Genomic DNA, 27,700 nt, shown 5'->3' on the forward strand with positions numbered 1-27,700 from the left:
CCATGACAGTGTTGGGGCTCACGTCAGCCTGACTTTACTGCATGATCCCCCGGAGCGCAGATGTTGTGAGGCCGGTGATTTGGATGCTCAAGAGGAGCCGTTACCTGCTTCTTTTACGTGAAGAGGTGGATCTTCTTCATGAACGAATCATTGTATCCACTCGCTTCAGCATCGCAGGAAGGATGGATACAATGTATCAGCACATTGAGAGAGAGAGAGAGAGAGAGAGAGACCACGGGCACCTAACTTTCATCACGGCCCATTGTTACAACGTCTCTCTGTTTCATTGTTAGTTATTGTGAACACCTCTCTGGGCCTGAGTTATAAGTTTACTCTCTGACAGGTGTGCATGCGCAGGGAGACGCAGAGTATACGTAACGTGCGGCCCGTCCACGGTTTCAGGCATCCCCTGGGGATCATGGAGGGTGCTCCCTGTGGAATCGGGGTACACTCATCGGGAACGAGGGAGTCAGTGAATTTCGATCCTTGCTCTAGCCCTGCTCAGCGCCAGAGTTCTGCTAAACCCAGAACCTGCCCGTGGACCCAAGATCATTTTGAGCAGGTTTGGGTTCAGGACCCCCTCCTTGTCCATTTATCCAGTGTGCTCCCCCCCTCCCCCCCCCGCATAGTGCCTCCTTTTCTGTTCGCCACAACCCCATGCCTAAGGCCATGCACCTGAGCCCAGGGAGGTCAAAACCATTTCCTCGGCTCATAGGTGGCATTCGGGGACCAGAATCCATCAGACTGACAGGTTAACGGTGTCTCCCCTTACTGTTTGCGGGCGGCTAGGGAAGGAAGGGCTCATGCTGAGTCCGAGCAGGATGGTTTCAGGAACACGAAGTCTCCGAACTTGCCATCCCCTCTCTCCTGCCCGCATCTGTCTCCTAGTTATTCCGACACTGGATCACAGCACGGCCGGTGTCCAATGTCCCCGGCAGGATTCAAAGACGGCGGCACCTATAAATCAGCCACTGGGTGCGGGGCTGCTTTTCAGTTCACTGTGATGTCAGATCTTTAGAGCATTTCCATTCGGCTCTGATGAACTTGACCCAGGATGTCACGGTCTGTGCAATTTCCCTCAAGGGTGTTACAGCCCCAGGAGGCATCTGGATCCGATAGGAGGCACTGATAAAGTAACGATCGCTTTGAAATATTCTACTGTTCACGTCAAGGAAATTCATAGATTCCAGGCCAGAAATACGCCCCCAAATCCACCACGTCCTTACAAATGAGTCTCTCTGTTTTCGAGTGGAAACAACTGTGGAATATTACTCGGCCGTGAAAAAGAATGGAATCTCACCATTTGCAATGGTGTAGGTCAACCGAGAGCAAGAAAGGCTCAGTGATATGTCAGAGAAAGACAAACACCGTATGATTTCAGGTACATATGCAACCTAAAGAGCAAAATGAGTGAACAAACAAAACAGAAACAGACTCAGAGACACAGAGACCAGACTGGCGTTTACCATAGGGGATGGGGTTGGGAACTGGGTTAAACATGAAGGGATTGAGCCCTGGCCGGTTTGGCTCAGCAGTTAGAGCGTCGGCCTGTGGACTAGAGAGTCCCGGGTTCAGTTCCCGCTAAGGGCACGTACTCGGTTGCAGTTTATCCCCGGCCCCGGTTGGGGTCGTGTGGGTGGCAGCCACTCAGTGCGTCTCTCTCACATCGATGTTTCTCTCTGTCTCTTCCTCCCTCTCTCCCTGCCGCTCTATCTGGAGATAAATGCAAAAATGTCCTCAGGTGAGGATAACAAATAAATGAGGGGATTGTGACATATAGGTTGGCAGTTACAGAACAGTCACGGGAGTGTAAACTATAACACAGGGAATATAATCAATAACATGGTAATAATGGTGGTGTCCCAGAGGTACGAGATTTATTGGAAGATCACTTTGCAAATGATACAAACGTCTAACCCCTATGCAGTGTACCTGAAACGAATATAAACTAATATTGAACGTCAACTGTTATTAAAAACAATTTTTAAAGGACGGCAAAAGCTAATAATAATAATAATAATAAAGCCTAATGAAATGGCTTCTGTCCCTAACGGCTCATTTACTGTCTCCTGCACACACGCATGAGGTTCTCTGAGCTGTGGTTTATCTCGGGAGGGTGCTGGGATCCACACTGAACAATGGTGATGAGGGGGCTGTTTAAGTCCTTGACAAGAAACGGACACACTCAACAAATGTACCGTAAGCTTTTATTTTATTTATTTATTTATTTTTTTATCCTCACCCGAGGACATTTTTGCATTTATTTTCAGACAGAGCAGGAGGGAGCGAGGGGGGAAGACAGAGAGAGAAACATCGACGTGACGGAGACACATCGAGTGGTCGCCATCCACACCACCCCAACGGGGGCCGGGGACAAACTGCAACCGAGGTCCATGCTGTTAGTGGGAACCGAACCCGGGACTCTCTGGTCCACGGGCCGACGCTCTAACCACTGAGCCAAACTGGCCAGGGCTCTACCATAAACTTTTTATGTTTTGTTGAGTTTTTAGAGAGAGAGATAGAAACATCGATGTGAGAGAGAAACATCCATCGGCCGCCTCCTACACGCCCCCTACTGGGGATCGAGCCCGCCACCCGGGCCTGTGCCCTGACCGGGAATCGAACCCGGACCTCTCAGTCCATGGACGATGCTCAACCCCTGAGCCACACTGGTTGGGCAGCACTTTTAATTCTGAATGATGTCTTGATATGACACGCAGTTCCGCCTGTCCTCGAAACACATCATTGCGTTTAGTTGTCCCAAGGACGCTGGGCCACAGGGCCGTGATGTCCGCGGACCAGGGACGTGTGTTCGAATCCCCTGAGAAGAACCAGTGTCCAGCTACACTCTAGTTCAGATGGGACACTTCTTTTGTGTGATCTGCTACATATCCACCGGTCAGACTGCTCGTTTGCTCAGAAGCTCACTTTCCTCTCCTGGGCCCCCCAAAACTTAGACCTCCACCCATAACTGCTTAGGGAGATGTGACCCTGACCTTGACCTTTTGAGAAACATGCTTTGAGCGTCCTCATCCGTTGGTGGCCCCATCGTGTCAATAACAGTGTCCGTGGGGGACGTTCCAGTTATCCCGTGTTTAATCCTGGGGGGACTTGTTCGTTCCTTCCACAAAGACTTGGGGAGTTTCCCAGTGCGAGGCGTGGTCGCAGGCAATGGTCGACACGGCGGGAGTTGCGATTGACGTGTCCCGCGTGGAGAACTTTCTCGCGGGTGACCACTGTGCCGGTCACACTCCTCGTGTGGGGTGGAGGGATGATGTTGGCGGCCCAGGTAGCTGTGTTGCTGGTCTCATTGTGTTTGCTTTCCTTGTCCATCAGACTGACCGGTCGGCGCCGGAGTCGTCATAAGGAATCGCCTCCCTTGGTGGGTGTCTGATGCTCATCCCTGCTGGATTCGCCTCCGGGATCAAGAGAAGGCTGCCCCCTGGACATGGGCTCCCCAGAAACTTGCTGGGCGTGTGCTGAACACTGAGCTCCGTCTATGACCCCGGTGCGAGGCTTCCTCCCAAGCCCGCCACCCCTCCTGGGTCCTCGGCCCCCCAGAAAGCCCTTTCTCCCCGCGGGCTGGCTCCCCGACTCTGCCGCCTTGCCGTTGTGTGTCCCAGACGCCTGCGGATGGAACTGTGAACAATGTCGAGACCCGGGGGACTGTTATGGCTTCCCCTGTTCTTCACCCCGGTCTGCGTCATGGTGAGCCACCACGCCCCGCTGTGGTTGACGGCCCTCGCCATCAAGTTGACGCTCGTCGGCGGCCAGGCGCAGTATCCCGTCGTCAACACGAATTACGGCAAAATTCGAGGCCTAAGAACACCTCTGCCCAATGAGATTTTGGGTCCCGTGGAGCAATACCTGGGGGTCCCGTACGCCTCACCGCCCACGGGGGAGAGGCGGTTTCAGCCGCCGGAGCCTCCCTCCTCATGGCCTGGGGTCCGCAACGCCACCCAGTTCGCCTCTGTGTGTCCCCAGCACCTGGACGAGAGGTCCCTGTTGCACGACATGCTCCCCATCTGGTTTACCGCCAATCTGGATACTTTAATGACGTACGTGCAAGACCAGAATGAAGACTGCCTCTATCTGAACATCTACGTGCCCACGGAGGACGGTAAGTACCGGGTTCAAACAGAGAACAACACCCGCTCCCTCGTCCGCCGCGACGGCTGTCTCTCGCCCCGGGCAGAGGCTCGTCCGTAACCCGTTTCTTCTCCCTCCTGTTCTGAGTGTAGCGATGTCCAGTCCACTCCGCGGCGTCTCCCGAGCTCCTGGGAGCCGGCCCGTCCTCTCGTCAAGGACTCCGTCGTGTTTCACATCTTGCCTTTCTCGCCTCGTGTTGTCGTGTTGATTTGCAGGTGATACCGTGCGTGAGTAGAGTCCCTGGCGCACCCGCGTCTAGCAACCATAACAGCGTTAAGACGTGACGGTGCCCACCGCCGTCCACTGAGCCTGAGGCGCCCCGGAGCCACTTGCTGGGATGTGTGAGGCATTTCTGACGCTTTCTTCCGTTTTGTTTCTTTCCGCTTTTGGGTGTCGACGGCCACCACTGAATGTGTTCGGTACCCCGCCAAGGGGTAGTTGGTCAGCCAGTTGACGTTCCTTCTTGGGGATGCGTGTTTTTAACCTGAATTTGGATTCTTTTTCTTCCTACAATTCCCGCAGCAAACGCATGTCATCCCCCGGTTCGGGTCGGGTCAGAAAATCACGTAGCGACCTGACGAAAATGGGCCTTTTGTTTACAATCACTCGACAGTGAGCAGTCTCTAGAAAGGGGGTGTTCAGGAGGGTAATTGTGTCCCCCGCTGCTGACGGCGAGCGATCCCCTGTCCGTGTCGATTTCCACTTAAACATTTGGACGACATCCAACCTGACGGACGTTGGTTACGGGGACGACGCGACGCTTGTCCTTTACCATTTGCCTGTACGGTTTTGACGCAGGGGAAAGACAGACTTGGAAGGAAGTCCTACCGGAACGGAAGAAATAATTAACGAGGGGCGCAGACCTCACCAACTGTAGGGTCCAAACTGTGTCCTCGGTCACTTCTATGTAGGACTGCCTTCCTCCCCCTTTAATGCTTGGAAAATAACCTTCAGGGAGATTTCGGAGCCAGTCTGAGAAGAGCGGCTGCGTAATTCAGCGATCTCCCAAACCGGGTCCGCGTCATCGTCCTTTCTCCACGCTCCATGGCGATGCTGCGAGGGGGCGGCGTGTGAGGGGACACCGGCCGGGCGTCGATCTGGACGTCACAGAGAGCACCCCCGTTCCCCCTGAGGCCAGGGAACACCGTGCTTCCTTCTGTGACCAGCTCTAAGCGGGCGTCCCTTGGCGTTATGGCGACGGCACCCACATGGATCTCCTAGTGGGTGGGCCTCCCCGTGATGCTGACATTGGGACTTCGTTCTGCGGTTTCCGGAGCCGACTCCGTGGAGGGACGCCCCCCAGTAGCTGCTTTGCCCACGTGCGAGAAGGTGAACACCCACGGCCCCCCTGGAACGAGATCTCTCGTGTTGCACGCCTCCTGGCTGGCCGCCTTTCTCGCGACCGACTATTCAGATAACAGATATTTAAAGAGAAGGAGTAACAGGAGGGGGAGGGGGAGCCGCCAAACAGGACAAAGGAGGAAAACGGCTTTGGTGACCCCTTTCATGCCGCAGGGATGGGGCGCCCTTTGTCTGGCACGGGCCGTGTGTGTGTGTGTGTGTGTGTGTGTGTGTGTGTGTGTTTATACCACCACTCAAGGGCCGCCCAAAATTACCAGCTTAAAATTAGCCTGCTGCCCTGCCCGGTCTGGCTCAGCAGTTGGAGCATCGGCCCACGGACCGGAGAGACCCGGGTTCGGTTCCCGCTAAGGGCACGGACCTCGGTTGCAGTTTGTCCCCGGCCCTGGTGGGTCGTGCGGGTGGCAGCCACTCGATGTGTCCCTTTCACGTCGATGTTTCTTTCTCTCTCTCTTCCTCCCACTCTCTCTGAAGATAAATGCAAACATGTCTTCGGGTGAGGATAAAAAAAACAACACATAGCAGCCTGCTGTGTTTGCTGAGGCTGATGCGGTGAGGTGTGTGGGGTCAGCTGGGGTTAATTTTGTGGCGTTCCTACAGTCCTCGGGCGGGACGCCCCCCACCCCCGGTCGCGTCTCGGAGCCGGTGACTTTGTAGCCTGAGCCTCATGAGCAAGCCCGCCTTTCGCACAGAATACTGCTTAATAGAGAAGGTTGGACCCAATTAGACCACCCAGGAAGAAAAATCAATAGTTTTCTTGATTACAGAGGGCTCGCTGTGGAATTGTGTGCACAGAAACCGTAAGCCATGGGCCATTTGTGTCGTAGGCATCGGGGGATATAAAAATCAGAGAAGAATAAACCCGAGGACACTGTTTTCTGTCCTCACTCATCTTCGGACAGTGTTTGCAAACAGTCACTCCCAGGATCGCGGCGGGAGAATCCGGCGTGTCGTACGGGCTGGAAAGGTGGTGCTGACCTCCCGACAGCACGTAAATGATGCAATTTAGCCGGTGAGGGTTTGACGCTCCACGTCTGTGTGTTTGCACCGACCGCAAATCACGGTTTTTGTTGGCTTGCGTGTTTTAACCCTACATCAATGTAAGAATCAGCGCTTGGGTGCAGAAACGCAATGATTGTTGACTCACAAAAGGACAAAACCCGTTTTCACGGTGAACATTAACTTGACGGCGTTGCACGGACTCCTACACAGGTTTCCCTAGGGGTGTATCTGCATTCATGTCAGTGCATTTAAAACGGTGCCCACGGCCGAGGTGGATGTTAAAAATCCCAGAGTCAGTTTGAATCTCCCCACTTTGGTGTGTCTTTCTTCATGGATGGGAGGGTATGACTCACGGCAGCAAGAGCTCGCTTCCAGAAATAATGCTGACGACTCTGTGTGCCCGTCATGGGTTACATGGGTGACTGCAAGCAACACGCATTCCTAAATGTGAAAGACGGACGCTTGTCCCAGCGCGGTGTCGGTCTGCCAAGGATCAGCGCGCCCTGAGGTCCGGGCCCGTGAACACCTTCCCTGGCCAAGGAGACAGAAGGACATCGGCAGGTGAAATGGTGTTTGCTCATCCGTTGACCTTCAGGTAGGAGGAACGTCATCTGCATGATCGGAGTGGGCTTCCCGTGTAATAACAAGGAGCCTGCCTGTGGACGAAAGCAGAGTAGGAAGAGGAAGCCAGGAGAAGTCGTGGGAGAATGGAGAACTGGTTGTCGCTGGCTCTGGGGGTGCGCGGAGTCAGGGGTGCAGGAATCTGGTTGCCTCCAGAGGCGGGACAAGCCAGGGAAATGGACTGTCCCTTGGAGGCCCCAGAAAAGACCCAGCCCAGGTCAGCACACCTTGGGTTTAGCCCCGTGGAACTTGGACCTTCAGAACCGAGAGGTCACACCTGTGCTCTGTGTTTGTGGCCATTTTTTTTACAGCGACAAGAGAAAACTCATACTCTCTGCCCAACTGGGGTGGCTCTGTAGCTGAGTGTCCACCCTGCACCAAGAGGTCACCAGTTCGATTCTCGGTCAGAACACATGTCCGGATTGTGGGCCCATCCCTAGTGGGGGGCATGCAGGAGGCAGCCAATCAGTGTTCTCTCTCATGGATGTTTCTATCTCTCTCTCTTCCTCTCCCTCTCTCAAATCAATAAAGAATAAATACTAAAAAAAAAAAAATTTCTTCGTTCTGCCATGCTTTTCAAGCAGGATAAAAAGTCTGTTCCAACGGAGGGGCAGACACCCGGCGTATTTGTGGGTTCCGCTCGATAGGGTAGGTACCCGATCTGTTGTGTGCTGTGTAAGTAATAGTGTCATACGTCCCAGTAGAAGTCGTACTCGGAAAGATACACGATTATACACAGGGAAGAAACGGGCCTGTCCAGAGGGGATGGCGCTGAATAACATACAGCCCCACGTCCAGATTGGCGTCTTGCCTCCACATGCGACTCACGGTGGCCGCTGTGTCTGCAGGTGTCTTCCTGTCCGACGTAGCACCCCGTGGGGAGAAACCTTTCGCTCTGTCTGCTTCTTCACTCTAGACCACAAAGATCTCATGTCTCTGGGCAAAGCGACTCTCCCCTTTTTAAAAAGATTCTTTGGGGGCATTTACGTCTCCACAGAGTGACAGCGCGTTGTTTCCCTTTCGCGGTGTTATTGAGGCATCATCGGCGCGTATCGCGATATCCGTGGACGATTCCCGGCGTGAACGTGGGTGGACGGACATTGGGAAATGGTTACGGAAGCGACTTGAGTTCACCTCCATCCTCTCGTGTAGACGTGATAGAGAGAAAAGGCAAGAATGTTGTTATTTTCCTTGGGACGCGAGCCCGGGACGGTTAGTGGGAACAGCCGGGCCATAGAGCGGCGCCCACCACCGTCGTCCTCTTGTACACGATGTCTGTCACCCTTTCTCACCTTCGAGCTGCACATCTGTTTCTCTGTCCAGCTTCATCCATCCCTTCACCGCCGGCCCCGCACCCCTGCTCTGGGAAACACACCCCTGACCTTTCTCTGTGACATTGCTTTCGTTTGCACTGGTATTGGATCCTCTTTGTCTTTTACTTATTATTGTTTTTTTTTTTTAATTAATTTACTTTTTCCCATCACCATGTATCCCCTCGGGGGCCTCCTCACTTCCTATTTCCCATCTTTTTTTTTATTTTTATTTTTTTATCCTCACCCGAGGACATTTTTCGATATTTTGTTCAGATAGAGTGGGAGGAAGAGAGAGAGAGAGAGAGAAACATCGATGTGAAAGGGACACATTGAGTGGCTGCCACCCACACGACCCACCAGGGCCGGGGACAAACTGCAACCAAGGTACATGCCCTTAGCGGGAACTGAACCCGGGTCTCTCCAGACTGCAGGCCAACACTCTAACCGCTGAGCCAAACCGGCCAGGGCCCCATCTTTTTTTTTAAATTCTTTTTCTTCTTGTGTTAGATTTTCCACATAAGAGAAATCATGCGGTATTGCCTTTTCACTTAGCTCAATACCTCAAGGTCTACATGTTGGTATAAAGAGTGGGACTTTCTTCTTTTTTTTATGACTGAAAAATATTCTATTACATTGACATATCTATATTTATATATCTATCTCTATATCTCTTTCTATCTCTATCTTTATCATGTATATATATGTATCTATATCTATATCTAACTATCTCTATCTCTATCTATATATCTATATGTATGTATGTGTGTGTCTGTGATTGTGTGTGTCTGTACACACATACATACATAATACACACACACACACACACACACATATGCATCAACCTGTCTACAAAAAGACTTCCATGTCACATCTTCTTCATCCACTGATCCGTCCATGGGCTTTGGGTTGCTTCTTTGTCTTGGCTGCTGTGAGTCCTGGGACAGCAGATGGTGAGGTGCACACATCTTTTCTGTTTTAAATGTTCATTTGCTTGACTCTCCCTGCTTGGCTTTCAGGAATGGGCAGGACCTGGCCGGCCTGTCCCCTTCCCAGCCAAGTGCTCATGGGCTTGTGCCTTCCTTGTGTTTCTTCTGCGTGAAATGAAGGTAGATTGGGAGTTTTAAGGCATTCATCCGTATGGCCTTTTCAGATTAGTGTCTATTCTGCACATATAATGTCTTTGTACTCTGGTGTTGCATGCATATGTTAATGGTAGACCAGATACCCAGAACGTTTCTCCTACCGTGTACATGCCTATTGGGCCTAATATGTATATTAACCCAGCCTGGAGGGTCAGCTTAAGCATCAGAAGCCAGCCTGGCCAGTATGGCTCAGTTGTTGAACGTCGATTCACGCACCAAGAGGTCGCCGGTTCGATCCCCGGTCAGGGCACATATTTAGGTTGTGGGCCCGATCCCCAGTGGGGAGCGTGCAGGAGGCGGCCAGTTCCAAGCATGGCTTTAACCGAAGGGAGTTTAGAGGGAGTAACATTTTTTCAAAAGAGCCAACGATGAGTCTTCCTGGCTTTATTGCACAGCTTGGTGTTTTTCAGCCTGAGTTGTCAGGTGGATTTTCAGCGTCATACGTCACTTACAGAAATTAATCATCGACAGGGCATGTACATTTGTGTCTTGGGGAATGCCCTTAGAACATCCGAAGGCAAGAGTCCTTTTTCTACGTGAGATAAAGCAGAAATTCATTTCCTTTCTCTCCCCGTCGACGCCCAAATAATCCAGTTGCGTGCCGGTAGGGGTAACCCACGGATGAGGAGCTAAAACTTAGCTGAGTGAACAGGGAGACAGGTGTCTGAACATCAACATCCGCCTGCAACTGTGTGAAAATAAATAAAGGATTCCTGTTTTCGTCTGCCAGTGAAACGTTGGACATGTACGTGTAGTTTTTTATAAACTGCCTTTTTCTTGTTATTGAAAGTATTACAGGTGTCCCCCTTTTCCCCTCCTCCCATTCCCATCCCCCCACCTTCACTACCCTGTTGTCTGTGTCCATGGGTTGTGCATATATGAGTTCTCTGGTTTATCTCTTCCCTGTCTCTTTCCACCCCGTTCCTTCTGAGGTTCATCACTCTATTCCTTGCTTCCGTGTCTTGATCTGTTTTGTTCATCAGCTTGTTTTGCTCATCAGATTCCACAAATAAGACAGATCATGTGATACTTGTCTGTCTCTGCTTGGCTTGTTTCGCTTAGCGTAATACTCTCCAGGTCCCTCCATGTCGTCTCAAAGGATAAGACCCCTTTCTTCCCGACAGCTGCAGAGTCTTTATAGAGTTTTTAAGTGAAGATATTGATGAAAGATGATTAAATAAGTATCTCCCTCACAGGGGGTAACGGAACATAATTTTGTATTTTGTGAACATGGTTAAACCAGAGTGGATTTCTGGTACCATGCCTGAAAACATTTCACGTATGCGCACATAGAATAATAATCTTATTTGAGGGTTTAGGAATGATATGTGTTCAGAAGAATACTATTTGGTTAGTATGAATTACACCTGTTTGGATAATTTAGGAAAAAATAAAACTTTTTCTAAAGAAGATAATTTTTCCACATCATTTCTCATTCTTTATGACATAAATTTTTACCTGATGTTATTTAGAATTTAGAATTTTTTGGAAACAATTAGAACATGTTCGAATCACCTAGAATGTATGAAACACCTGGTTTGCTAAACAGTGCAGAGCATAAGCAACATTACATAAAACTGTTCAGGGTAGAAGTTTCAGGTACAATTGGTCTGCTAGAATATTTGTCTGTTGGTCGTTATTTACTTACAAAAAAGCATATTGCGGTGACATTGGTTAATAAGACCACCTAGGTGTCGAGGTCATTCTTTACTTGTGCAGAATTTCACCACCAGGCGATGTTGTATCTCGGCGTGTCTCCAAGTGCTATTATTACTTTGGAAAGTTATTTATTCGTCATATTGTCTTGACCAAGCCAGTGCACTTTTATTTATTTATTTATTTTTTATTAATTTTTGTTACAGATGTTTCTCCTTTCCCCCCCACTGATTCCCCCCTCCCCCTCCCTCCCCGCCCTGTCCCCAGTTTGTTGTCCATGTCCACTGTTCATGCACACATGCATATAAGTTCTGTGGTTCATCTCTTCCCCACCACCCCCCTATTTAGGGGATTGTCAGTCTGTACCCCACTTATGCGTCTCTGGGACTACCCCCTTCCTCAGACTGTTATGTTCATTATATTCCACAAATAAGTGAGATTATATGAAACTTGTCTTTCTCTGTTTGGCTTGTTTCACTTTGGATGATACTTTCCAGGTCCCTCCAGTGCACCTTTTTCATATTTAGTGACCTCAGCTATTAATTGATGCTCTGAGATACCTTGTGTCATCTCTTTTGGGCATGTAATCAATCATTCCATCAAACAGTGAACATCCGGTTTGACCAACATCCCATTTACAGGCTATGCACTGACGTCAGTCCTGACTCTAACCCATTTATTGGTCTCCTGATCCCCACTTTGCTTTTCTGTGTATTTTCTTCTCTCTTCCTCTTCTTGCTCTCTTTAGAGACCTTGTAATGGATTTATTTATAAACGATGGGCTAAAGAAATCATTTGGGACACTTATGGGCAAAGCCCTGAGCAAGTCCAAGTGATGAGAGAAGCAGAGAGAAGCCTGTTCTTCGAAAAGTCAACGGGCCCTTTGCAGAAAGGAATTTTGGTTGCGGAGCATTCAAGCACAGCGTTAGAGTTTCAGGGAGAAGCCAGGAGCATCTGCAAGTTGATGCTTTCCGTTGAGAACCCACGAAGAACAGGATTCCACCCATCCCGAGACGCTTGTATCCATTTGTTGGGCAGGAGGAAATGATTTCTAAGTTCCCCCAAACTGAGTTCCGTATTTATAGCTTCTCTAGATGGACTAAGATGTGAAAGCGCAGAATGGGGGAGGAGGGAGAGATAAAACGATGACACAACTGTACGCAGGAGCCCAGGTAGTGTGATTTCACATGCAGAGTGACTCACTGGGGTACGTTTTGCCTGGTGACGTGTTTGCCACTGGAGGCTTCATAAATGGAACTCCATCCGAATGATTTCTCGTGCATGTTTTTCTTCTCAGCTGACTGCAACAATGCCAAACCGGAGAACACGCGATTCCCTTCTTACCGAAATTCAGATGTGCTTTTTATGGCTTGGAATTTTTTTTTTTTTTATCCTCACCTGAGGATATTTTTCCATTTTTTGTACAGATAGAGTGGGAAGGAGAGAGAGGAAGGGAGAGAGAGAGAGAAACATCGACGTGAAGGGACACATCGAGTGCCTGCCACCCGCACGACCAACCAGGGCCGGGGACAAACTGCAACCGAAGTCCGTGCCCTCAGCGGGAACCGAACCCGGGTCTCTCCGGACCGCAGGCCGATGCTCTAACCGCTGAGCCAAACTGGCCAGGGCTGGCTTGGAATTTTGAAAAACAAATCATTCATTAAAGTCTCTCCAGCTCCCCACATTTTTATTTTTATTTTTGGCTTATTGAAATAGTTTCATCGCTGAATTTTGGAATGTAATTCACATGAGTAACGTCGAATCCAGTTATAATATTACATGTGCATATTTAAACATTGTGTCAAAGGAGAAGAAACCGTAGGAAACAGCATTTTCCGAAGAAAATAAAAAGATTTAAAAAAAAGGAATCGTAGGTTCCATATGGCCTTTTGAACTTCAGTCACGTCATAATGAGATCAGATTCCACCACGGCCTGCTCAGCATGGGTGTTTCCATTTTATTTATCTTTTTAAAGGAAGGAGAGTTGGTATATCGAACATCATAGTCAGTGTTGTCTGGAAGTGAGTGATGGGATCAGCTAGGAGTTCAGTTGCTGAATTGTGTAAGTTTTGTAATGGAAGGATCTTTTGTTTCTTTTTTTCTGCTTTATTTATTTATTTATTTTTTAATTTTATTTTTGTTACAGATGTTTCTTCTTTTTTACCTCATTGGCACCCGCCTCCCCATCCCCCCTGCCCCATCCCCGGCTTTGTTGTCCCTGTCCATTGGTTATGCGTACATGCATATAAGTTCTGTGGTTTATCTCTTCCCACCCCCAACACCCCCTCTTCTGAGGGATGTCAGTCTGTGCCCTACTTCCATGTGTCTGGGTCTACCGTATTCCTCAGACTGTTATGTTCATTATATTCTGTATATAAGTGAGATCATGTGGAATTTGTCTTTCTCTGTTTGGCTTGTTTCACTTAGGATAATACTTTCCGGGTCCCTCCATGTCGTCTCAAAGGATAAGAGATCTTTCTTTCTTACAGCTGCATAGTACTCCATTGTGTACATGTACCACAGCTTTTTTATCCATTCGTCTACTGATGGACACTTGGGCTGTTTCCAGATCTTAGCTATTGTAAATAGTGCTGCTATGAACATGGGGTACATATATTCTTTCTGATGGGTGTTTCAGGCTTCCTAGAAGTGGGATTACTGGGTCAAATGGAAGTTCAATTTTTAATTTTTTGAGGTAACACCACATTGTTTGGAAGGATGTTTGCGGGTTGTTTCACCCAAATCTTCTCCAATGCAGTGTTTCCCCATTCATGAACCCTCCAAAGTCCTCAGCATAAATGCAACTTTCTTCCCTGTGTTCCCGAGTTTCATTGCAATCATTATTGTGCAAGAGTGCACGCCCTTGGAGACTGCCAACCCTCAAGGCAGTGGGTATTGGGGAGCTTCATGAATCAATCGTCTACTTGCATGCGTGGGGCAGATGAATGGGTAGAAGGTCCCTGGACGTGAACCTGGTTCACAGGGACCTCTGCGATGCAGGAAGGTTCACCTTGTTGGTAGAAAAAGTAGACTATTTGGTCATGTGACATGTTCCCCAGTAGAGATGAGGCAATTCCAAGCGTCTCCTGCTTCTCCCGCTCTGTTGCTTTGAAAATCTTTCGAGACAAGCTATGTTCCTGCCATGTGCCCTATGGGATTCCCACCTTCCTTCCTGGCCTCTAGTGGACATGGATTATCTCCCTCTTTTTATTTTGTTTATGCATAGTTGATACACAGTCTTCTGTTGGTTATACTGGTTTCAGGTGCCCACGACAATGACTTGACGTTTTCATACCTTGAACTCTGATCACCCCACTGATTCTATTAGTCGTCTGACACTGTGAAAATTAATGACAATATTACTATGTTCCCTGTGCTGTACTTTCTATTCCTGTGACATTCTGTAACTCCATCTGTACTCTTTTTTTTTCTTAATCCTCACCTGAGAATGTTTTTTATTTATCTTCAGATAGAGCGGGAGAGAGAGAGAGACAGTGAGATGAGAGAGACACGTCGACTAGTTGCCTCCTACACAACTCGACCAGAGCTGGGGGTCAAACGGCCATTGAAGTCCGTGCCCTTGACTGGAATTGAACGTGTGACTCTTCAGTCCGTGGGCCACTGCTCTAACCACTGAGCAAACTCTACCAGGGCTACTATGTGAACTTCTCGATCCCTTCTGCTTTTTCGGTCAACCCCCACCACCTCCCATCAGAGTGCTCTCCATGTCTCTCCGTCTAGTTGAGTTTTGTTTGTTTTATTTTTCTACACTCGGTATATAAGTGAAACCATACAGTATTTGTCTTTCTCTGACAGACTTATTTCACTGAGCATAACACCCTCCAGGTTCATCCATGTTGCTGCAGATGGCGTGATTTTATTCTTTTCTCGGGGTCTGTCTCTATTCTGCTTCTTAGTCCATTTTGTCCATCAGACTTCATGTCCATGACGTGGTCACTAATCCTTCTAACTTTCCTCTTCTCGAAGACTTTAAGTCAACGTGTGTTATGGGATAGATTGTGTGCTCCGGAAAGAAAGGTCCAAGCCCTAATCCTGCTACCTGTGAATATCCCCTTATTTGGAATTAGATGTTCTGCAGGTGTCATTCAAGAAAGATGAGGTCACACCGTGTCCGCAAGGACCCTAAATCCAGGCGACTGGTGTCCATAAAGAAGAGACCCAGACAGAGAGGGAGAACACCATGGGAAGAGGGGGATAGAGATTGGAGTTGTGTAGCTACAAACCAAGGAATGTCAAGGAAGACAGGAAACCACCATAAAATAATAGCTGAAAGAGAGACAGACAAGAAACAGATTTCTTCCTCATAGCCTGCATAGACATAAACTCTGTTTATGTCTTCATTTCGGATGTTTGTCCTGCACACGGTGAGACAATACATCCCTGTTGTTGGGGGCTGCCCCGTTTGTGGTAATGACACCCGGATTGTGTGTGTGTACTGTCTGCACATCATGTCTAGGCTAGAAGGCAGATCAACATTATTTCTATTCTCAGTTCCTCAAATCCTATGTCTGTACCTCCTGCTCTCTCCTTGGGGAAGCCTTCCTGACCCCCTTGAGGTCTCCTGGTCTGTCTTCTGTCCCCCTGCTCACCAGAGAAGAAGGTCTTGGTTTCCAGTGCCCCCAGGCTGGGGTTATCCCATGGAAAGACTTCACGTATTCTTGAGCCACAAATCTATTCAATATTCTTCTACAGAACCTTTGTTCCTGAGAAAGATCCGACCCTTGCAACTCGTACTTCTGTCGCTTCTTTGAGAATGAATTTTACACTTCACTGTTGTCTCCAAGACCTCTGAATGCACATCCGGTCGGTCACAAGCATCTACCTCATCTTTCTCTTGCAAGATTGAGGCACTACCACCAGAGCCCTCCATGCACGGTCTTACACGATGTCTCCTTTCTTTTATTCATGTTCTTTCTTTCTTTTTTTTTTTTTTTTATCCTCACCCGAGGACATTTTTCCATTTTTTGTTCAGATAGGATGGGAGGGCGAGAGAGGAAGAGAGAGAGAGAGAGAAACATCGATGTGAAAGGGACACATCGAGTGGCTGCCACCCACATGACCAACCAGGGCCGGGGACACACTGCAACCGAGGTACATGCCCTTAGTGGGAACCGAACCCGGGTCTGTACCGCAGGCCGACGCTCCAACCGCTGAGCCAAACCGGCCAGGGCCATGTTCTTTTTGTCTTGATTGACTTTTAGAGAGGGAGAGACAGAGTGAAACAATATTGATTTATTGTTTCACTTATTTGCGCATTCATTGGTTGCCTACTCTGGCTTCCAGTGAATAGAATAGGATAGAGGTGGTTGGACCTCTCTTCCGTGACCACTCTACTTGAGCTGGGAACTTACTTGGTACAAGCGATGCCTTTCTGTTGCCGTCTTGGTTTGCATGCTTTGGTGGAACAAACCGCCACATTGGAAACATTCCTGTGGTAATAAACGGAGGGCTACACCTGACCGACGGTCAGCTAAGAAGGGGGGCGTTCACTCCCCCAGGACACGAGGGTTCAGTCCTGCCCGTGTGCATGTGAACTCGGAAGGGGACTTTCCCTCGTCACTGAGATTTTAAATGAGACCCCAGCTCTGGCCAACACCTTCCCTGAAACCTCCCTCTTAAGGGCCCTTGTTATAGAACCTCGTCAGCTGTGCGTGGATTCCTGGTACACAGAAACTGCTATAAAATACTGTTTTCAGCCATCAGGTCACGAACGCCACACGACACGTGGATTTCAGACGCTGGCCACGTTAGAACTCAGGCACCCCTGACATAGCCTGCCTCTGGTTGGAGGAATATGTGTTCTGAGATTGACGAAGCTGCTTTTATTGAGGAAGGATTTGATGGTGAGTGGAAGAAATTCAAGTGAAATCCACTTAAGGGGGGAAACAAGGAAGCTGTTGGCTCAGCGTCCTGACAATTCTAGCAGGGACGCAGCTTCAGAAACCACGTTCTCACTGTCCCAAGGAGCCTGGTGCGTCGGGTCCCTCTCTCTTCCTGTCGGGTGGCTTTGTGCCCAGTGTTGCTGTGTCCACGCAGTGGAAAAAAGTGGTCACCAGCCCTTCCCTGGGGTCGCATTTCCACAGCTCAGAGAAACAAGTGGTCTTAGAAGTGGTGATTCATTGGCTCCGTTTGAGTCACAGGACACCTCTGCGTCACCTTCTGCATCTGGGTTACAGCGATGCTTACGCTGGCATGATCTAGGTTCCCGTAGGCATTTGCGGATGGAGACGAGGTCGGGTGAGCCCAGTGGGAACTGGCTTTGGATAGAGGCAGAAAACGCAGCTCCCCGGAGGAGAATGAAGGCGAAGCAAGCGAAACACATTGACGTCCATCATCACCTCTCCGATGAGGAAGGGTCGTCGAGCCAGAAGGAAAGGTCGCGCAACGCGTCACCTAGAACTTTTCTTGTTTTTCTGCGCAACAGAAAAACCTCAGACTTTGACGATGGGGGATCTTGCCCTGCAGTTGTGGCTGCTGCTGTTTTGCAAGCATCAGGGCCTGTTGGTGATACATAAAGATAACGAGATGGTACATGGACCAGGTCAGCACTTTTGTATTTGGACGTCCAGAGAGACTTCTGGGACGGGACTCCGTCAGCGCGGGGCCAGTCATGGGTGCCAGGACGCGAGGTGGATAACTTGACCAGAAGTGGATGAAGCTATTTAGACAGGGTATCATCGGTGCCCATTATTTCTTTTAAGGGGTCCAGGTAATGCGTTAGGTTTACCGAAGGCTCAGCCAGTTGAGAGAGTTGAGCTGGAGAAGGGGACATTGAATTTCAGCGAATTGCGGCCGAGGCCTTGAATCGCGGTCGGGCACCGAGCGGGTGGCAGAGCAGGTCGTGTGCAGGTGTCTCAGAAAGGTCTCTGAGAATCACAGGGAGGGACATCAGCAGCTTCTCCTGCTCACGGGGCTTTTCTGTGAGACGTTGAGGTGGTGGTCCCCAAGGGCGTGGGACGATCGCATCTTCTACTCTGTGCAGCCTGTACATCCGAGCGGGCACCACCTGGGTACCCTCATTTTTTTGAGTTTCTCTGTACGAGCCCCCGATGTTCACCAACGTGCAGTGTGACCATTCATTCACCCATTCATTGACTAGTTCGTGAGTTTGTTCTCCTGGGGTGTCTACAGAGGGCGAGATTCACAGCTCACTTGAATCCCCCTTTGACATACCCGTGCTGCCAAGGAAAGGGGGTGAACAACTCTTCTGCAAACAGGTGCTGCAGCCTCAGAGGGTCTCAGCTGCTCTGGGAAGAACTGGACGACTTGCTTGAATGGGGTGTGGACACCTCAGGCAGATGGAGGGAGCAGCATGTTCAAGGACGGAGCCTGTGCCCGGCCGGTGTGGCTCAGTGCTTGAGCGTCGTCCACGGACCGAGAGGTCCCGGTTCGATTCCCGGTCAGGGCACAAGCCCAGGTTGCAGACTTGATCCCCAGTAAGGAGCGTGCAGGAGGCGGCCGGTGATGTTTCTCTCTTTCTCATCCATGTTTCTATCTCTCCCTTCCTCGTTCTTTAAAAACTCAACAAGAAAGGATGGAGCCCAGAGGCTGATGCTCATATTGATTTTCTTCGTCGAGCATCATGTAGGAGAGTGAGCGGGTCACTGCTGTCTTTGCTCAGCCGGGCACCCTCAGCGCAGGCCCTGCTTGGGGTCACTTAGTCCTGTGTCAGCGGAGCCCCAGGGACCAGCGACGGATTGTGGTCGTGGGAAAATGGAGAAACTCAACCAGGACACGTGGTCCGCTCAAAGGGGGACTCACTACCTCTGACAGACGGGTCACAGGTGGACCATGGGCGTCGTGGGCCGGATTCAGCTGTCATGTGCCTTTGCAAAACGGTCCATGGAACCCCCCCCACCCCGAGTATTCACCAATCTTCTGTGGTCACTTTCCTGGAACAGGGACAGACCTCAGGAGCCGCAAAAGAGACTCAGATATTTTTTTCCTTGTCTTTTAAGAACTAGAAAACATTTGCTGACCCTGGATGTCAAGGGGAGCCTTCATGAAGTCCTTTGGGCATCTTCTGCAGAAACAGACACGAACAGCCGTCCTGAGTTTAGGTCACGGAGTCATTGTTCTCAAAGGAACCGGGACTTTTCCAGGCTCCTTTGACGCCGTCCCTGACTCCCCGGTTCTGGGGACGGTGCCCCTCCCAGGATCTGCAGGTTAAGGACCCTAAACATGAAGCGGACCAAGATTTTTTAATATACGGAAGTAGCTGTAAAGAAGATAGATTTATAATAATATAGTAAGCATCATAGTTTTACTAATGGGGCTATTTACACGAATTCTGTAACTGACGATAGGACTAAGTGGGTGAATGAATAATCGTTATAATCAGAACGTCAGGAAGTTGGATCTGAAACATTTGGAACCAGATGGAAGCCACAATTTCTTCCTGGCCCCTAGGGAAAAAATAGCAAAAACAGCCTGACCGGTGTGGCTCATTGGTTGAGCATCGACCATGCACTGGTTCGATTCCCGGTCAGGGCACATGCCCAGGTTGTGGGCCCATCCCCAGTGAGGGGCATGCAGGAGGCGGCCAGTCCATGTTCTCTCCTATCCATGTTTCTATGTCTCTCTCCCTCTCCCTTCCTCTCTCTCTAATATCAATAAAGAAAAAAATTTTAAAAACGTAGCAGAAAAGACTATAATGAAACCCATTAAGGAAGCTGGTCCATCTAGGCTAGACCAAGGTACCCTTCTGCAGTGACCTCCAACAGGGAGTTGCTGAGTGTATCTGTAGGGGATTAAATGAGCAGATGCACCTGGAGAGCTGGTGAGCGGACACAATGTTGCTTTGAGGGTAATTAGACACTTTGATCTCCAGTCCTCCTACGTGGGTCAACAGCTGCTGCACATGACATGTAACTGATCAATGTGTGGACCTCACTTTGTCCAGGGCCTTCTGCAAAGGGGCTGGTAAGGAGTGTGAAGTAACTCAACCTGCAGTAGCAGGATAACCTCACCGTCTCTTTCCGGAACAGCGTGTTAGCAGTCATCTTTGCAAGTATTTGTTTTGTAATTTGTTGGTTTTTAGAGAGAGGGGAGGAGAGAAACACTGATTTGTTTCTTTCACGTCCTCATGCATTCGTTGGTTGATTGTTACATGTGCCCCGACCAGGGATCGAACCTGCAGCCTCGGCATATTCGGACGACACTCCAACCAACCGAGCTACGTGGCCAGGGCTTGATTTGAGAGTATTCTTTTTTTTCTTTTTTTCTTTATTGATTTTAGAGAGAGGAAGGGAGAGGGAGAGAGAGAAAGAAACATCGATGAGAGAGAACATCGATGGGCCGCCTCCTGCATGACCTCCACCGGGAATCAGGCCCACAACCTGGGCATGTGCCCTGACCAGGAATCAAACTGGTGACCTCTTGGTGCAGGGTCGACGTTCAACCATTGAGCCACACCGGCTGGGCAATTTGAGAGTATTCTTAATGCATCCTTATGGCAAAATAAACAACAACAACAACAACAACAAAAATAAGTATACAGCCCTGGCCAGTGTGGCTCATTTGTTTATAGCATCATCCCGTCCTCCAAAAAGGTCTCAGGGTCAATTCCTGGTGGGGGTGCATTCAGGAGGCAGCCCATCGATGTTTCTCTCTCCCATTGATGTTTCTCTCCCTCTCCCTTCCTCTGTCTAAAAATCAGTAACAAAGCATCTCCTCTAGTGAGGATTAAAAACAATAACAAAGTGTCCAGAGTATGTATGTAGGTCTGATACTTAACAAAGCATCTCCTCCAGTGAGGATTAAAAACAATAACAGAGTATCCAGAGTACGTATGTAAGTCTGATACTTAACAAAGCATCTCCTCCAGTGAGGATTAAAAACAATAACAAAGTATCCAGAGTACGTATGTAAGTCTGATACTTGTAACCAGTCCGACTGTCTCATGGATACATGCATGCTTCCCCCCAATCTCTGTCCCTCGCGGCACTGTTGACCGTTGTCTGTTGTGAGGGCCGGTCCTGTGCAGGGTGGGACATTCAGCTGTCTCCTGACCAGCCGCTGAAGGTGGACAAGGGTATGGACCCATGATGCAAAGTCCTCAGAAGCTGGTTGGAGCCAAGTGGGGTCCAGCCAATGGGACCGGGAAGGAGAGGCCACTCAGCCCTTCGTGACCATTTGCTACAGTGCAGGACACCACCGTGGACAATTTGCACGCAGGAGCTCATTTATCCTGCCTGGCAGGGATCTTGTTGACAGCCTTCGCCCCGTGAAGGAACATTTTTAAGCAGCAAAATGACAAGCTCTGATCCGCATTTGGAGATTAATTACCCACGCTGCCTTTATGTGCTAACTTGCTCCGCTCGGCCTGTGTTGACATCCAGAGGGTGTAATTTGATTTATGCGGCAGAGGTGACCTCCCCTTACATCTCCCTGGCCGGCGGCCGGAATTGCTGACCACTAACGACGTCTGTGTCTGGGTTACGGCATCTCATTGGCAACAGCCTTCGTAGAAGCGAGAACGGGGTTGATTATCGAACGAGTTGACCGAGGCATTGGTGTATCTGTGGACGAGCTGGCCAGGAGGTCAGAGGACGGGAGAAGGATCTAGAAGCCAAACAGGAGACCTTTGTCCCTATTAACTTATTTTCAATTTGAGCGTGAAGAAGTCTAGTGAGAAAGACAGGGAGTGGTTCGTTTCTCTTTCCTAAGTTAGGGGATGAACACAGCTTTTTTGTTTGTTTATTTTTTCCTTTTTATTAAATGTATTGGGGTGACATTGGTTAATACAACTATATAGGTTTCCGGCGTAAAAATGTATAAAACATCATCTGTGTGTTGTATTGTGTGTTCACCACCCCAAGTCAAGTCTCTTTCCATCACCATTTATGCCCTTTACCCTGTTCTGTGTCCCGTAACCCCTGGCTGTGACCATCCCGTTCTCTGAAAACAGGGAAATGGTATCCCTTGTGACAACATGGATGAACAATGTTGTATTGATGTCTGAATTTGAATGGTAGAACAGTGCTACAAGACTGTATCCCTAGGTCCATCTAGATTCCAAAGATCAATCTTTCATCTTTTGCAGGAAAAAAAGGAACGTATTTACCATGACATCCAATATAGAGCAAGATTTCACGGTGGCCGTTAGGAACGGATAGATACGTCCCTGTGATGTCTGTCCTCTGTGCTATGAGACACCTAGAAAAAAACATCAGAAAGAAAAATTTGGGCTATTCTGTATACAATTGAAAAAAAATTTTCATATATCCCAATCCTGTCAGGGATACATGATGACGAGAGAATTGTCCCCCACTGTTAACAGAATTAGGCAGGGGTCATACTCATGGCATTTTCTATGTTCTTGATGAGATTCAAAAACCGAAGAATCAGGCCTAATTGATGCAAAGGGTCTGTAATTTGGTGCTTTTACTCTAATGGCCTCTGGCCAAAGATGGACAAAAGAAACAGCATTTGATTTGTTACTTGAAATTGGTTTCTCCCAGCCCGCTGGAAAATAGAGATGATTTAGAGTTTTAATATATTTTTCATGCACAATTAACATCCTTGTTGCGGGACGCACAGAGGAGCCCAGGCCATGCAGCTGCCGTGATTTATCAGGAGGGAAGGAAACAGAATTAATTCCACCAGCAGCAGAGTTTAATGAGAGAAAAACAGAACATCTTGAAAAGGGAAAAAAAAAAAGTAGGCTTGTTGTCCAAAGCCTGGGTACCTTCCGGCAAGCTTGTGGCTTTAAGGGCTACCTTTTTTTTTAAGCAACAACAACAAAAATATTATATTCACGTGGGGAGCTTTGGTCCATTTCTGGTTTCGTGCAGAATTTCCATGGGGAAGAATATAGTAACGCTGTTGTGTGATGGAGTGAGGGACACTCTAATTAAGATCGTCATTTTAAGAAAGAAATGTAGCCCGGCTGGTGTGGCTCAGTGGTTGCGCGTCGACCCTGCACCAAGAGGTCATCGGTTCGATTCCCGGTCAGGGCACATGCCCAGGTTGTGGGCCCATCCCCAATGGGGAGCGTGCAGGAGGCGGCCAGATGTTCTCATTAATATTTCTATCTCTTTCCCTTCCTCTCTCTCTAAAAACAATTAAAAAAAATTTTTTTTAAAGAAATGTGGCAGACGGCATATTTTAAATTTTTTAAATTGATTTACAGAGAAGAAAGAAGAGAGAGAGACAGTCACAGATCAATGATGTGAGAGAGAAACCTTGATCGGTGGCCACCTGCACATGCCCTGACTGGGAATCGAACCCGCAACACTTTGCTGTATGGGCTGATGCTCCATCCAACTGAGGCACCCGGCCCGGGCCACAGGGAATATTTGAAACAGCAGTTTTGTTGTTTTTTGTTTTCCCGTAATTGACATAGGAATGGAAAACGATGCCTTTGATGACGAAAGCGTAACCGGTTGTGTTGAATATTTCGGTATAAAAAGTTGCCCAGCTTGAGTGTTTGGCTGGGATCTTGTTGTGTGTTCGCGTTGCATTTTTGGATGTTTGCAAAGGCTCTGTCACCGGATGGTGGACGGCACGAGCTGATGCCCAGAGGGCTCACCGTGCGGTCAGAGGTTTTCCTCGCCTCCCGCCCCGTCTCAGACTCAGCGGGCTGTCATGGGACGTCTACATGCCGTTAGCTGCCTTGTAAGGGGCAGACAGAAATGCGGCAGGAGGTTCGGACTAGCCCAGACCTTGCTCAAAACGGCCGTGGTTGAGCATCGCCCAGGACTGAGAGGTCCCGGTTTGATTCCCGGTCAGGGCACATGCCCTGGTTGTGGGCTCAATCCCCCAGTAGGGGGCGTGCGGGAGGCGGCCCATCCATGTTTCTCTCTCATCGATGTTTCTCTCCTTTCTCTTCCTCTCTGTCTAAAAAAAATTAATAAAACATATTCAAAACAGTGCGGCGTCTGTGGACGTGATGCTTTGGAGGAAAGACAAGCATTAGGCATATCTATCTCTGTCTGTTTATGACCCTGCACAGGCAAATCGAGCCTCCACGGACGGGTTCCCCTCCCAGGCCCCTCCTGTCTGCACCGTATATACGATCTCTCCTTGGCAATGACCTTCGTCCTTCCCTCATCCATTCAGTGACACGTGACTTTTAAACGCAGCAGAAGCAGTGTTCTCCAGACAGGTGACACTTGTATTCCTCCCCTTGAGTCCTGCAGAGCGTTAACGACGGGGGGCAGGCGACGGGTCGCGGACCCTCAGTATCTGTTAAATGTACATGCATCTCAGCATCGGCGTGAGACCCCTGCTTTCTCCTGCTCTCTGGAAGCAGGGCGTCCGCGTTCCGGCAGCTGTCTCTGTTACAGGACCATTGTCCCTTCTGGCTCCCACAGTGACCCTTATTTACAGCCCCATTAGCTGCAGACGGGGTGACAGGCCCCCGCCTGCATTGCCGGAGGCTTTGCAATGAGCCGCATCTCTCTGGAAAACAACCGGGCAAATTGTAGCAAATGCCTGATGTACATGCACGTGCCAGGAATACACCGACTTCGAGGAATTTTATCCTCGGGCGGTCGTCAGACGTGTGCACACTTAGGGGTTTTTATCACCGACCACTTATGTAGCAAGGAGGAGAAAAAGGGGTGCAGCGATGTTTAACAGTCTACAGTTTGTTTTGTAATCACGCGCAGAATACAAGCGTGGAACACCAGCCATTTCAAGGGCATTGTAAGGTTATATTTCTCGGTACAGGGACATAGGCAGGGTGTGTGAGGATATACAAATATTGAGCTGTACTATTTTCCACTGGACTTGCAGACTCTTTCTTTCTTTTTCTTTTCTTTTCTTTTTTTTTTTATCTTCCCCTGAGGACATTTTTGCATTTATCCTCAGATAGAGCAGGAGGGAGAGAGGGAGGAAGAGAGAGAGAGAAACATCGATGTGAGAGAGACACATCAAGTGGTCACCACCCACACGGCCGCAACCAGGGCCGGGGACAAACTGCAACCGAGGTACGTGCCCTTGGCGGGACCCGAACCTGGGACTCTCTGGTTCGTGGGCCGATGCTCAAACCACTGAGCCAAACTGGCCAAAGCTGCAGGCTCTTTGCTGCCCCACATCCCAGGAGCCAGCCAGGGGTGGTGTGTCTTCCAGACGCTAGTCTCCTTCCCCAAGACCTTACGTCTTTGTTCTCTCTGCACCCCTGAGACATCGAGTGCCAACAGCGGATGGTGCTGGGGTTTAAGCAGTCAGCTTTCTACAGTTTTAGTCGTTGCATCTACTTTCCCCTCGTTGCCGGTTCCTCTTCTCACGCCCTTTGTCGAAATGGAAATCAATGGTGTTGCTGTAGCAAAAGTCCCTCCACGTTTTTTCTGCCTCCTCTCTTTCTCTGAGTGAGAACCTCGTGAAGACACCCTGAACACCTCAGCGATTACAGCGAGGGCTCCTCTGTGTTTGCCCCGTGAGTGTGAGCGTTCGTCCATGCGTTTTTCACCTACGGTGTATGTTTTTTCATACGGCGTGAGGTAGGGATCCACTGTTGTGTCAAGGGTGAATCCGTGGACTTAATGCAGAATGGAAACAATGTATCCTTTACTGATGGTTTGTGGTGTCCGCCCGGGTGCCGCTAGCAAAGGATGACACACACACACACACACACACACACACAGATGAGCATATTAAAAGATGAAAAGATGGGACCAGGATGGCTCTGACCAGTGTTGCTCAGTGGTTAGAGCACCAGCCCATGGACCAGAGAGTCCTGGGTTCAGTTCCTGCTAAGGGCACCTACCACAGTTGCAGTTTGTCCCCGGCCCTGGTTGGGTTGTGTGGGTGGCAGCCAGTCGATATGTCTCTCTCACATCGATGTTTCTCGGTCTCTTCCCCCCTCTCCCTCCCGCTCTGTCTGAAGATAAATGCAAAAGTGTCCTTGGATGAGGATAAAAACAAAAACAAAAAGTTGGGACCAGGACATAGGAAACCGGGTTGTCCTGGGCATACTTGCCAGGGAGGGAACTGAGCTCCTGCTTACTGGCTGGTTTCTCCTTTGATCTGCACACTGGCTGCTAGTGTCTCCCTTGGATGAAACCCAGGTAGAGCCAGAAGTTAGGGTGAGTCTTTCCTGTGGGCTTGGGGCAGGAGCAGAACCGGAAAGAGGCCCACTGGTAGTTCACCCGGTACCGTCTTTGAATAGCCACCATGTACGTTATAGGGCCACAGATAAGTTTCATCATTGGTCCCGTTCACGCGTCAGCCTGTTACTGCAACAGGGCGACGCGTGAACCAAGGGGAACACATTCCTCTGCTTCTCTTCTTCCGCATCCTCTCCACTCTTGGTGGATACGGATTCTGCCGTGTGCAATTCAGAACGAGCCCCTCGGATTCCCCAGCAGTCTGCTGTCCTTGCTGGGAACTGGCCTGAACTCAGAGATGGGCTCTGGGAGGTCGGACACCTTTCCCCGTGCATGTTGACTTACTCCTAAGCTGGTGTCGTGCACCGTTGATTGACGTCTAACTTAAGCTTTGTGAAAATTGTCATTATTATTTTTTCCTAAGTAGTTCCCTACTTCCCATACCATTTCTTAGTTCTACTATAGAAGAATATACAGTATTGATTTTTGGTATATTGCTTATACATGGAGCGATCTTTTGGGATTGTTTTTTCTAGTACCTTATCCATCGACTTACGTGGGTTCCATAAAAATGATTATAGCATCTACAAATAATGACCGTGTTCTCTCTGCCTTTTGACTATATACACTTTTTACTCCCTTGACTTCTTGTGTTTAGTTTTTATTTATTGTTGACATGATTACAGATTTCTCTCCTTTCATTATATTGAGCCAGCACAGCCAATACGGTATTGAACCGTATTGGAGGAAAGTGACATCTCTGTACTTAAGTCTACAGAAAAAAAAGAAGTCTGATACTGCTCAGCCAATGTGATGATGGATAGAGATTTTCGGCCGGTAGCCGTAATCAGATAAGACAAATTACCTTTAATTTCTGGTTTTCTGGATTTGGAGTTTTAAAGAAAGTGGTAAATAGGCATTGAACATAGTCCGAATCATTTTTGGCATTTCTGTGCTGCTGACACTGTTTCTCATTCTGTCTTTCTCTCTTTCAATTCACCTGGTTTAATAACATAGTGGTCTTTTTTCTCTATTAGGGCATTTTTAGGGAAAAATCGACCATAATGGGAACTTGAAAAAACATTGCTTGTACTCTCTGAGGGTAGGTTTGCTAATATGTCATGCAGGGTGTGTACATGGACATCCAAAAGTGAATTTGATTTCGATTGGAATTTGATTTCTAAAGTTGGGTTTCTGATCTTTAATAGCCCTCGTTTGCTTTTGCTATCCAGGTAGATCTTACCCAATTACGTTGGCTTCTTTTTTTTTTTTTTATCCTCACCCGAGGACACTTTTTCATTCTTTGTTCAGATAGAGCAGGAGGGAGAGAGAGAGAGAGAGAAACATCGATGTGAAAGGGACACATCGAGTGGCTGCCACCCGC

The 27,700-nt window shown here is 48.9% G+C and overlaps 1 protein-coding gene across 1 annotated transcript in view; it reads left to right on the plus strand.

Annotated features, from left to right (window-relative positions):
* Positions 1-3,358: 3,358 nt before the first annotated feature.
* NLGN4X (neuroligin 4 X-linked) overlaps positions 3,359-27,700 on the plus strand; it is a 186,318-nt gene continuing 161,976 nt past the window's right edge. The window contains exon 1 of the mRNA XM_036270196.1: positions 3,359-4,120. Within this exon, the coding sequence (XP_036126089.1) occupies positions 3,649-4,120 (472 nt within the window). The 5' untranslated portion in view covers positions 3,359-3,648. The remainder of the gene's footprint in view (positions 4,121-27,700) is intronic.

The sequence above is a fragment of the Molossus molossus genome, unplaced genomic scaffold, assembly GCF_014108415.1.
Source record: "Molossus molossus isolate mMolMol1 unplaced genomic scaffold, mMolMol1.p scaffold_m16_p_2, whole genome shotgun sequence".
Lineage (NCBI taxonomy): Eukaryota > Metazoa > Chordata > Mammalia > Chiroptera > Molossidae > Molossus > Molossus molossus.